Here is an 11,271-nt window from a genome sequence, read left to right on the forward strand (position 1 = left end):
TAGAAAATGTTCCACGGTTTCCCTCGCTCGGCCGCAAGGACAAAGGTCTGACTCGACCGCTCCGATTCGGCTTAGAAAGCCGTACCACTACAAACTATAGAAGTCGTTCCCCCATAGTTAAACCACTCCAGGATTAACTATGGGGGAACGACTTCTATAGTTTGTATAAGTTCCCCCAGTCCCCCAGTCCCCCAACCGCTTATTGGACGGCGGGACGAGGGTTTATCCGAACCCGAAGCAGAGCGGAGGAGTCGGGCCTTGGTAACCGGAGGAGCCACGCAGGGAGCGACGACCGGGACGCTAAGGAGGATCGAGAACGAGGCATGGCCGAGTCGATCCGAAGGGGAGACGGCTTTGTCGATGCCGTCGTGGTGATGTGCACGCGGATGCGCTGCTCCCCGGAGGGGTCTGTTCGAGAGGACAGAAGAGGTTTCCGGCGGAGACGGTCGGCCCTGGGGACGAGGCTAGCGTAGGTCGCTGTTTTCCGATCGGTCGGGAGGACGCATGGTCCTTCCTTTTGCAGCGGTAGCGGCTCCTCGGTGGCAGAGGAGGCCTGTTGGTGGCCGTATGGCTTCGTTGGTGATCACGGTGTCTGGCCATTTTGCCGGTTGTCTGGCCATTTCCGCCCCGGTACGGTTGCGCTCCTAGGAGTATATAGGGACCCGTCGGGCTCCTCTTCCCGGCCAGAGGGCCTTTTCTCTTTACTCTTCCGCTTCTTCCTCCACTTGATATCGTGTTATTCCCGCCGCGAGGGAATCCTTCCAGTTGATCATGGCGATGATGACACAGTGGGGCTGTGAGTATTGATCCCTAGTCTCGCCGAGTTTCCCGTAGGCTGACCCTCTTCTTCGTTTTCGCGCTAGTTGGTCCGGAGGGGATGGAGTTGGACTACTTTCTGCCAGAGGATTTCGTAGACTGGGGTCTCAGTGACCCTAGTGACCCTCTCGATGCGAAGCTGTTTCCCTCTTGGGATGAGCCTGGGCTTGGTGATGAGCCCGCGTCCGATCCGGAGGTCGAGGAGCCCTTGACGAGTGAGGACGACGAGCCTTTGACGATGCCTCCTTGGTTCGATTCCGATGAGCGACAGGCGGCGCGGTCTAGGGACGAATCTCAGCCGGTCAGTGTTTGTCCCTTTCCAGGGAATGCCATGCTAATTGCATGATGGTTGCAGATGGTTAGGATTCCTCTCATGAGGGCAAGGCTGCCGGATAGGCAAAGACGTTACCTGAATGTAGTCTTACATGTCTGCCCTCGCTGTGGTCTATCCGAGTTGTTTGCCGAGTACGCTGGCTCATTGGATGCCGGTATCCTGATGGAGGTTTGCGATGCCAAGTTGACTAGCTTGGTGAAGCAGTCTTTTGCTTCTTCGTATCAGTGGAACGGAGGTGGTAGTTCTGGCAAGAGGAAGGCCGATATGATGGCTTGTTGTCATTAGATAGTCTTACCATTCCTTAATGTAGTTCTCTGTAATCACTTGAATAAAGTCTTTCACAGACCCAACTTTCACCCCTGACAGACCCAACACCAGCCCTCCCTCATGTTCTCTTTCCTTGAAGAAGGGGGGGTACGGGGCCGCCCAGGCCCTGTAGCGTGAGCGTAGGCGTAAGCCGCAGCGAATCGTTCAAACCACCACGCCCCAAACATCTATATGTGACCTCGCCCGACACTTTGTTGTGTTCATCCCCTTCTCTGGACGGTTAGTCAGCCTCTAGGGTTAGGTAATCGAGTTAGTTCACGTGAGGGCCTTCGTGCAAACGAGGTTGATTGGCCGACCAAAAGTGGAGGCACAGGGGTGGATGCGACCAATAGGGAGCATTCAACCACTTCAGGGTTATGTGTGCAGAAGCATTCAACCACCTCAGGGTTATATATGGGGGAACTTAGCCCTATAATTTGTATAAGTTCCCCCAGTCCCCCAGTCCCCCAACCGCTTATTGGACGGGGGAGGATCCGCAGGAGCCGAATGGGGAAACGTCGGAATGGGCGTTTTCAGCGGGGCCCCACTTTTCGCAGGCGGCGAATGTCCGACCAGGGGGAGGCTGTGGGGAGACGTATAAGAGGATGGGACATCCGGGAATCGAGAGCATTCCCTTCTTCCTTCTTTCCTTCTTCATACCGGAGGCAGAGGCACGGAGTGTTGCAGTGCGACTGTTATTGTGTTCTGTTGTTGGCGACGGGAGAGTCGACAGTCATTGCAACCGTACTGGTCGGGACAGGTGCCTCGCTTCTTTCTTGTGCGCTTCGGTCGGAGACCATTAGCAAACGGAGTGAAGAGTTTATATGCGGTAGTTTGTTGATTTTCTTGGATGGGATTACGAGGCCGCGCTTAACTCTCTCGGTGGCATTCGCTGGAGGCGAGATTTCCGGAGGGATAGAGGGACTGGTCCTGCCGTGGGGTTTCTCTTCCTTTTCGCATCCGGAGAGATCGGAGATCGTTCGCGACAGGAGGAGCTGGTTAGCATCGCAGTGCGAGTTTTGACTTCTCACGTCTGATCTCTGGTCGGACTCGGTCCGGACGGCCGACGGTTCTTCTCCCCAAATCTTTTTTTGGGCTTGAGAGGGACGACACATCACGGAGTGCAGCATCTGGAGTGCCAACATCGAGGGGATTAACTCGATCAGCATCACCTGCGGTGTACTTCCCTCAAACAGTTGCGGAGTTACAGATTTGTCGGTAGCAGCAGTCGGAGATCGCGATTATTTTTGTCGTTAGACTGGAGGAGAACGGGCAGGGTTTAGTCTGGGGGCAGCCCGAGGTGTATATTTGGTATGGTCGTTGGGTCGAGACATTGGAGATAATGGTGATTATCAACAGTGCGATAATGCGAGAGCACCAGTTTGGCATTGGTTCGGGTGGTCTACACTCTTCTCGGCAATGGGCCATCACAATATCTATTCCTTTGCTCAACTCCGGCATGAGCGATGAAATCGAGCACATAACTGCCAAGATGGCCAATCTGAGCATCGATAGCGTCCCGGAAGTGAAAATGACGGATGTCAGTAACTCCGGCGGTGACGGGGAAACTGACGTGGAAATGAAGGACGCCATTGGGGACACTGAGGGAAATGACCCGGATGAAATGGACGTTGATATCTCTGGGGAATAAATGATATAGAAAGAGGATGGCTGAGCTTGGGTTGGTTCTTTGGTGAGGGGCCGGTTGTGATTGGTTTGGAGGTGTTGGAAGTCCAACAGCCACGAGTCCATGGTGTCGGAACCGCTACGAGGCAGACGAAGGGAAAAACGGTCAGTGGTCGCAGAGTGTCACGAGGATGTCAATTTTTTGGTTGTTCCTGATGTTGATTGTGTTCTGTGTTCTCAACTGTCCGATGTTCCAGACAGCCTCCAGGGTGTCTATCACCAGCCACATGTGGGTCCGTCTTGGCACCTTCTGAATCAGGGTTCACGTTCCAACACATGGTGACACGCTTGATGGGAGCTTACAACGGAGGTTTTTGGGTACAAGGGGGCAGCCCAAAGTCGTCAATCAAAGCCAGTAATGATGGTATGGTTGCAGAGAGAATTGTTTCTTGTTCCAACGAGCTTCAAGCTTCCCAGATTCCTTAACATACAAGCGTGTTGACACCCCTAAGCACTCGTGTCACCTTGCGCACTGTTTGTTCCACGCTCCTGAGACGACTACACCTTCCAACAGGAGAATTGGAGGCGACCCTTTGTTCTCCGCATATTTCAACTAGACACCAGGCCGGTTTCACTTTTTGTAGTGATTTTTGCCGAGATAATTTGAATTCGAGACGTCCGTTCTTGCTTGCTTAATCACTCTACAGTGCCTGAAATTGATGTGACCACAAATTCTTCAGCGGCTCAGAAGGGGCTTCTATCGCTGGCGCCACAGGGTAAAGGTACATTTTTCTTCGCGGCGCATCGAGCTCATCGGCTAATCAGCCCATCAGCTCATCGACCATGGTTGAGATATGGGATGGTCATATCGAACCTGTAGAGAATGGCGTCCTTCGACGAGTACCTGAAGTGGTCATGTCACCAAGTGTGCCAGCTCGGCGCATTCGAGCAAAGAGTTGCCTATATGACCACGTCTTCAACTGGACTAAGAAGCTGTTTAAGGAGATGCCAAACCAAGCCAATCCCCCGGTGAGGCCGCTCGGAGGCCGAGTAACAGTTCGTGGCAGTGACAATTTTGTGGGAATAGTTGGACGGACAAGCATCGGAGACGAAGCTCATTGAGAAGCGTTACCGGCAGCATACGAGCTGGGGCAAGAGAAGTTCTTCTAGTAAATCTACTTAGACAAACGTCCCATTTGGACGGAGGCGAACACAACCAATCAGGGTGCAACACAGTCGCCGAACCCTTAACTGCGGAGGATTTTGATGGCAGCCTTCAAGCTCTTCACCTCCTGGCCCAGCCGCTCCCTCTCCACCATCACCGTTGCATCCTCCCCGGCAATGGCATCGAGCTTTTCGTCTGACAGACCGAGAACGAGCTTCGTGTCAAAGAGCCGGAGCGGGCTGCCCTCGCTATCCAGGAGGAAGTGATACACGACGTACTGGCAGACGACATCGACAAAGCGCTTGCGCGATACGTTGTAGTAACTCTGCAGAATGTCATGCAATTTCTTGCACACATGGTCAACGTTGCCCGATTTGGTCAGAGCCACCTGATTCAGCGCAGTTTGGGACAACCACCAGCCGCGCGCATTTCCGTGCTGAAGCACGGTCCCCACCTTTTTGATGCGCGCTTGGTAGCGGTCGCCGCGCGCGTGCTCGAGTCGGTCCGAGAAGTAATTGTTCAGCGTAACTGGCTTGCCGTTGCGCTCCACGTCGAGGAGAAACTTGGCGTGGTCCATGGCCTTCTTGTATGCCCTCTGCAATTTCTCGAGCAGAAGAGTGTCCCAGAGCTCAGTTCGTGTTCTCTCATCATGGCAGACTTCCTTCAGAGTTTTCACAATGAAGGTATGAACAAGGACGATGGCGGCGCTGGTATGGCTGTGAACAAGCCTTTCCCATTTCTCTGTCTGCACCTTGAAGGTCATGGAAAGTAGGGATCCTCCGAACTATATTGAGGTCAGCAGCTCTCCTGAATCCCACGGCAGATTTTGCGAAAACTTACCGTACCAAGCTCCGGGCCGCGGCTGGAACGGTAGACTTCCTTAATACAATCCATGATGTTGTCCTGTGGCTCTGCGCAGACATAGTCGCGGTTGAGCAGGATGTCGTTTAGCTCCGGGAAATGGCTCGAGCCTGGCTCGCCTTTCTCAGCAGGGCTCCTATCCCCATCCTCGCTCCCACTTGATTCATCCTCCGTTTCTTGTCCTACGCCTGAAGGTGACGATCCATCATGCTCTTTGTCAAAGTGCTGGGAGTGGCCTCTCATAGCGAAATTGGCGGCAAAAGCGTCATTGAATTCCATGATGCGCGTGATCAGCTTCAGGTCAGAGTCATTGAAAAGGTAATGACGGGTGTATTTCGCGTCAAGGGCATCACCGACGATGTCCTGGAACCTCCTAGCCACCTCGGCCAGATAGTATCGCTGGCTCATGGTATCGGCCCTTGAATCTCCAAGAGCTTTGAGCTTCTCCTCAGTGGCATGCAGCTTCTTCTGGACGTCATCGCGGACACGGGGGAACTCCCTTCTGGTGATGGACTGTATCAAGCCGCTCAGGCGTTGTCGAAGGGCGCCGATTCCAATTCGCCCCGAGCTTTCGAGCTGGCACCACGGCTCGGACTTGAAGAACACCTTCTCAGCGTCGTCGCGGTCTTGAAGCGAAGAAAGGTCGTCATCGGCGCTACGATTCTTCACAACACAGTAGCCGAGCTTGAGATCGTTTCGCTTTCCGAGGACGAGATCGATGATCACTTGCTGGGTAGCTCTCTCCGTAGCCAGGTCTGGCTTGGTAAGAACACCCATGGTTCTCAATCCAGTGGGGTCGGCGTCGGTTGCCAGCTTAAGAATTTCTTGCGTGGCAATGTCAACGTTGCAGGGCACAACAGCCAAAATGCTACATTGAGGTCAGCTTTAGCTCGCATTCCTCTATGACCTGTGCTTCGGAGACTTACATCGTTCGATCATCCTTGATAGCCCGCTCTACCATCGCCCTAACGAGGGCCATGTCGTTCTCGGTCGTCATGCCAGGTGTAGCAGTGCGGAAGATGCCCGGGACGTCGATGACCGTCAGGGGGAATTGCTAGAGGATATTATTAGCCTGAATTATAGGGAAGGAGTTAATATAGAGAGATGGAAACCTACATTGGGTCCAGTGATCTCGATCTTAAGAATGTCATCACTGAAAGTGTCGAGAGACTTGTCTCCATCGGGCTTGCCATCTTCACCACCTCAAATACCCATGGCCGTACTGGCTTCCCGGAAGATACGCGCAAAATTCTCTCCGTAGACATCTGTGGTCTCGGCGTGAAAGGCTCGCAGCTTGTCTTTGTGAGCAGTACTGGCCCCTGCGCCCGGAATTATCGAGATGGCGACCGACTCTTGGTTGACACGGCGGCAGGTGATCTGGGTCACGTATCGAGTGCATAATCCAGGGGCGCGAGGGAAAGGGAAACCAGTCAGACTCTCGAGCACGGAACTTTTTCCCGAGGACTGGTCTCCTACAACCACGAGCTATAAGGGAAGAATATTAGCACCTCAACTAAGAATGAATATGGGTAGTAACAGAAGAGTTTCTTACTTGAGGTAGCGAAACAAGGTGGCTGATGTTCAGATCGCGCAGACGGTCGAACTTGTCGAGCAGAGCAGGCGAGCCCAGCGAAACCGCCGGAATATTTTCATCCTTGGCCGGGGTCATCTTGGAAAGTCGACCTTGGGCTGTTGTGTGGTTGGTGTGAGACGTTGAGTACAGCAATTTCCGGGTAAACGGAGAGCTATGTTGAGAACGGCTGCCAGGGAAAGTGACTAAATGAAGAAAGGCTTAAGCATACGACGGTCTTGCCCTTGACAGATAGGCAAAAGACCAATGCGTCCTGCCAGTGAATAAATAACGTTTTACCTAAGTCTGGCCATCGAAATGCCTACCCACCTCCTGAGATACATGAAACGTGACATTGGAACTGATGCCTTCAATGCCAGAGAACCCGTAGCTACAAACAAACGGCCTTCGAGCTCCACGCACCTCATAGGCTAAATCGTCTTAAAGGAGATGATCTGGCAGAGCTGGCTGCATCTGTCCACCCAGAACACTACTATGTCTCATGTCCGTTTGTCACGGCAGCAACCCATTGACGCCAATAGGCTAAGCAGCACGCCGTAACAAACGAACAAGCCGACGAATCGACGGCTTCTTCCGCTGATGCAGCAATGCCGAGGCAGAAAAGCCATGATATCGATGACTGTCTCATAGCGCCCTTGGGCAATCAAGGCCGAAATCCACCCGTTTTGCCGACAAACGCATCCAACGAATACGGAAACTTCCCTCCTCCCGTCGGCTGGACGCGCAAGTTTGCCTGCGGTAGTCCAGCCAGCTCGGCGACCCCAGCGACTAAAATGGCCAGGATTCCCTCAACGACAACAGTGTTGGTCAGGGGGAACACGGAAATCTGCCTTAGCTCCAGCACCTCAACGTGTGGCGGTGAGCCAACCAAACATCTTGATCCAAGGATTCCAATTCGGACCAACACTCTTCGTGATGGGGCGCCAGGATTTGGATCGCCAGCAAGCCCGGAGTGGGCCTGCCTGGACTTGCCGACGTGGTTGCAAGTTTGGGAGAGATGATTGTATCTGCGAATGAGTTTGTAGGGCTGCTTAGCCTGGTCTTCTGCGGCGGTCGGAGCGAATAGCCGAACCAAGGAGTGGCTGCGTACGTCACTCAGCCACGATGTCCAAGAGCCAGCTTAGTACAGCATTATCTCCAAGCGAGTTCCTTCTCAGGGGTAGTAAACAGATGCTGCCTGGTTGGCCCGGAAACCCAAAAGGGGCCGAATATGACGACGTCAAAAGTCTTATTGGATGGTGCCGAGCGTCGCAAGGAAGAGGTCAAAGAGGGATCTACGACATGAAGGCCGGGGCAGCAGGACAGCTGCTAGCGAATGGCAGGAAAGTACTTCTTCATCCGCGAGACGAACGGCGCAAGTCGTTTAACAGTACTAAAAGGCTCATCGACGCGGCGTTTCATTCGCATCTCCAACCTCCATGAGATACGGTACATCTCTCAGTGGATTCACGCTGTCCTTGCGCCAAAACACTGGGCCAGCAATATCCACGTCCAAAGGGGCCCCATCGCCTTTTTTAGCCGATCAGCCCCGTTTAGTCCGTACAAAGCCGCTTCTGGCTCTGGCAAAGGCAGGGATTTCCGACAGAACCTTGTACTGTACTGCCTGCCCATGTCGAAGGGCTTGGGCTCCAAAACGGCCCTTAGAGATGACGCTTTGGAAGATGTGGACGGTGCCGAAATTGGGCACATGCCAGGCCCCGGAACCACTGGCCAACGATTTTTGCGGTCTCCTAGCTCGGAGCGTTGAGTGATTGGGAAAAAGAAGCATCAAAGATCTTACCTATACATCCGAGGCAAAGTCGAGTGCTGGACGGGATGCTTCGAGCTCCAGCCGGCGCTGCAGTGCCGCCAACCACTGATGGATGACAAGGGGGTCCCCCTTGCTGAATGCTTCGAAGCTTCAAGCCAGCGCTGCGGTGCCACCAACCACAAGAAGCAAGGGGGTCCCCCTTGCCGAATGCTTCAAGCCCCAGCCAGCGCTGCGTTGCCAGCGGCCACATGAAGAGCGTCAAGGGGATTCCCCTTGCCAAAATGCTTTCAAGCTCCAGCAAGCGTTGCGGTGCCAGCAACCACATGAAGCAAGGGGGTCACTCTCGCCACATGCTTTCAAGCTCAGCGCTGCGGGGGGACGACCTGGAGTCCCTTGGGTATGTCTTCGTGTATCTTGCCCGGGGCTCGTTGCCATGGCAGGGTCTAAAGTTTGGTACAGACGACGAGAAGGATGCAAAGATCAAGATGAAGGAGTCTGTCGGCCGCGGCGCTCTGCGATAGCTTTCTCCCCAGAGAATTTGCCACGTACATCAACTACACCCGGGGCCTGGCTTTCGATGATAAGCCGGACTATCTGTACCTTCACCGGCTCTTCTATCGCCGGTTTCGAGCGGAGGGTTTTAAAAAGTACTTCCTCTGCATTTGCAAGACAAAAGGCGCAAACGATTCTCAGCTAATTACTGGATATGATTGGCCGGTTAGATGTGGAGTGCCCCGCATTATGCTGTGCTAGACCGCCCAGAGCCACCCCACCACTTCCCCTCGCAGAGAGGTCAGCTTTCACTCGCGCGACGTTCAGGACGGACAGGTTTTTCTCTCTGCCTACTTGTTCCACTCGGCAACTAATGATTCTATTCCAGTGGCTGTGCCGCAGAAATATAATTCCACTAGCCGTTGCTTCGTCTCTAGCTCTACACTGCGCCTCCCTCGCTGTCAACCACCTGAGTAGCGGGGCAGCACGGCTCCTCGCCCTTGTTCTCCCTCCTACCCCTTCCAAGCCCTCTATGTACGCCAGGGTGTTCTCTCCTTTCCACTACAACAAGTACGCCTCCGCTACTTCGCTTCTTGGTTCCCATCATTCATAAACCAAGCCATCCACCGATCCGCAACTTCGGGATAGCCGTTCTGCCCTAATCGTCTCTGCAGCCGCCTCCTCCAATCCTGTCTCGAGTCGTCGTCGTCGCCAGGGAGATCCAATCCGCTTGAAACGCGGACTTTCGTCCTTATCCATTCCAGAGGAACAAATCCAGCCATTTCCCAATCAACCACACCAAGAGATCTCTCTCCACGGCCTATTATTATGTTACCGGGCCCTAGATCGCAATGGTAGAAGACGAACTTAGAACAATCCATCCCAAAATTGGCGCAGTTCCTGAGGAGATTTTGGGGACTCATGTCTTCGATGCCGTGGAGAGGAGTGAGATAGAGATCTGACAGATTCCGCCCGTCGACACCGTGAATGCCATTGCCTGTCCAAGCTGCGAGCTCCGTGCAGATGCCCGCAATTCGTGAGACGTAGTACTCCTTCGTGCTCTCGTCCATCGAAGGCCAGGCCTCGGAAAGCGTCTCGCCAGGTATACGGCTCTGGATGATGAAGTAACGATCCTTGTTCTGCGCATGATGGATGACCTTTGGGATGGCAAAGCTGAGCTGTCCAAGGGGGCATTTGTTCTGGAGATGATCCAACGTGACGTGCTCCCACGTCATATTCGGATCGGGGTATTTCTTGACTTTGCAGATGGCATCACCCACCCTCCAAACCGCTGACACGCCGCCTGCGTCATAAAGTTTTTGGATGTGGCTTTCAGCTGGCAACGGTCGACACGGAGGCAGAGGGCTGGGCGGCTCGGAAACGACGTAGTAAAGTCCGTTCCCATCCCCCCAGGATGGGCAGCCAGGTGAAGGCGAGGCCTGCCGTGTAAGGAGGATCCGGTCCCCAAAGAGCCAAGAGTTCTCATTGATTTGTTGGAGCGACTGGTTAACAGGATGGTCGAGGTGCATTGTCCGTCGCGTATGTGGATGAAGCAAAGCGTAGACAAAGTACGGTAGCTAGAAGAGAAGCTATGGGGGCAAGTGTGGTTTGGAGAATGATATGGGCTCGTTTTTGAGGTAGCCGTGAGCGGTTCCTCGAGTCCTGTGAGATAAGAACTGGCAGACCTGAATGGTTTTGCCTGGCGTGGTGGAACTTCGGTTCGGCTTAACTTGACGACCCGAAATTTGCTAGTGTGCCGCTGGCGGATTTTTGGCCGCCTCTGCTGTAACATGAGTCATGCAAAGATGGCCTGTCTGCTGTACACTGCCGCCACCACCCACGCAAGGTCAACGAGATAGGGTAGACCGCAAGGGGCTCCCATCTCTGACTGTCGTGGTCGTCGTCTTCGTCGTCGGCGTCGTCGTCCGTCAGGTCGATAACAGAACGGCAACACTTGAAGTAACGTACATGATAAGCGAACGTCCCAGACATGCGAACGTCCCACAAATCCACTCCAAATGGTCCACCGTGATCCAGTGTATCAATGCCTTAGGCTGGGTACTCCCGCCGTTCATCATCATGGAGGGCACCCATCACATCTCTTCTTGGTACGAGGATAGCCAATTGCCGAACGACTGGGTGATTGCTACATCCGAAAATGGTTGGACTACCAACGAAATTGGTCTGGAATGGATCAAACACTTCGACAGGCACACCAAAGGTCGAACAACCGGGGTTTATCGCCTCCTCATCCTCGACGGCCATGGAAGCCACCACTCGACAGACTTTGAGATTTATTGCAAGGAAAACAACATCATTACCCTCTGCAT

At 53.7% G+C, this 11,271-nt stretch overlaps 3 protein-coding genes across 3 annotated transcripts; 1 reads left to right on the plus strand and 2 right to left on the minus strand.

Annotated features, from left to right (window-relative positions):
• Positions 1–4,329: 4,329 nt before the first annotated feature.
• N657DRAFT_716240 (interferon-induced GTP-binding protein Mx2) lies at positions 4,330–6,832 on the minus strand (the record flags this gene model as incomplete). The annotated part of the gene is given in 7 exon segments (XM_062797480.1): positions 4,330–5,031; positions 5,088–5,227; positions 5,267–5,976; positions 6,035–6,162; positions 6,225–6,301; positions 6,320–6,593; positions 6,661–6,832. 7 exon segments carry the CDS (start codon positions 6,775–6,777, stop codon positions 4,330–4,332), a joined length of 2,148 nt encoding a protein of 715 aa, XP_062641926.1. The 5' UTR covers positions 6,778–6,832.
• Positions 6,833–8,959: 2,127 nt separating this feature from the next.
• N657DRAFT_584118 (uncharacterized protein) lies at positions 8,960–9,202 on the plus strand (the record flags this gene model as incomplete). The annotated part of the gene is made up of 1 exon (XM_062789728.1): positions 8,960–9,202. A coding segment is annotated over one exon (243 nt), but the record flags the coding sequence as incomplete, so codon positions are not given.
• A 94-nt stretch (positions 9,203–9,296) lies between these two features.
• N657DRAFT_651572 (uncharacterized protein) lies at positions 9,297–10,666 on the minus strand. The gene has a single exon (XM_062794190.1). It carries the CDS (start codon positions 10,174–10,176, stop codon positions 9,523–9,525), a length of 654 nt encoding a protein of 217 aa, XP_062641928.1. The 5' UTR covers positions 10,177–10,666; the 3' UTR covers positions 9,297–9,522.
• Between the last annotated feature and the right edge of the window lie 605 nt (positions 10,667–11,271).

Source organism: Parathielavia appendiculata, assembly GCF_033297405.1.
Source record: "Parathielavia appendiculata strain CBS 731.68 unplaced genomic scaffold N657scaffold_58, whole genome shotgun sequence".
NCBI classification, from domain to species: domain Eukaryota; kingdom Fungi; phylum Ascomycota; class Sordariomycetes; order Sordariales; family Chaetomiaceae; genus Parathielavia; species Parathielavia appendiculata.

What these genes read in the sequence shown, in the direction of transcription:
- N657DRAFT_651572 (XM_062794190.1), bottom strand. Translation starts at nt 10,176, where the DNA reads ATGACGTGGGAGCACGTCACGTTGGATCATCTCCAGAACAAATGCCCC.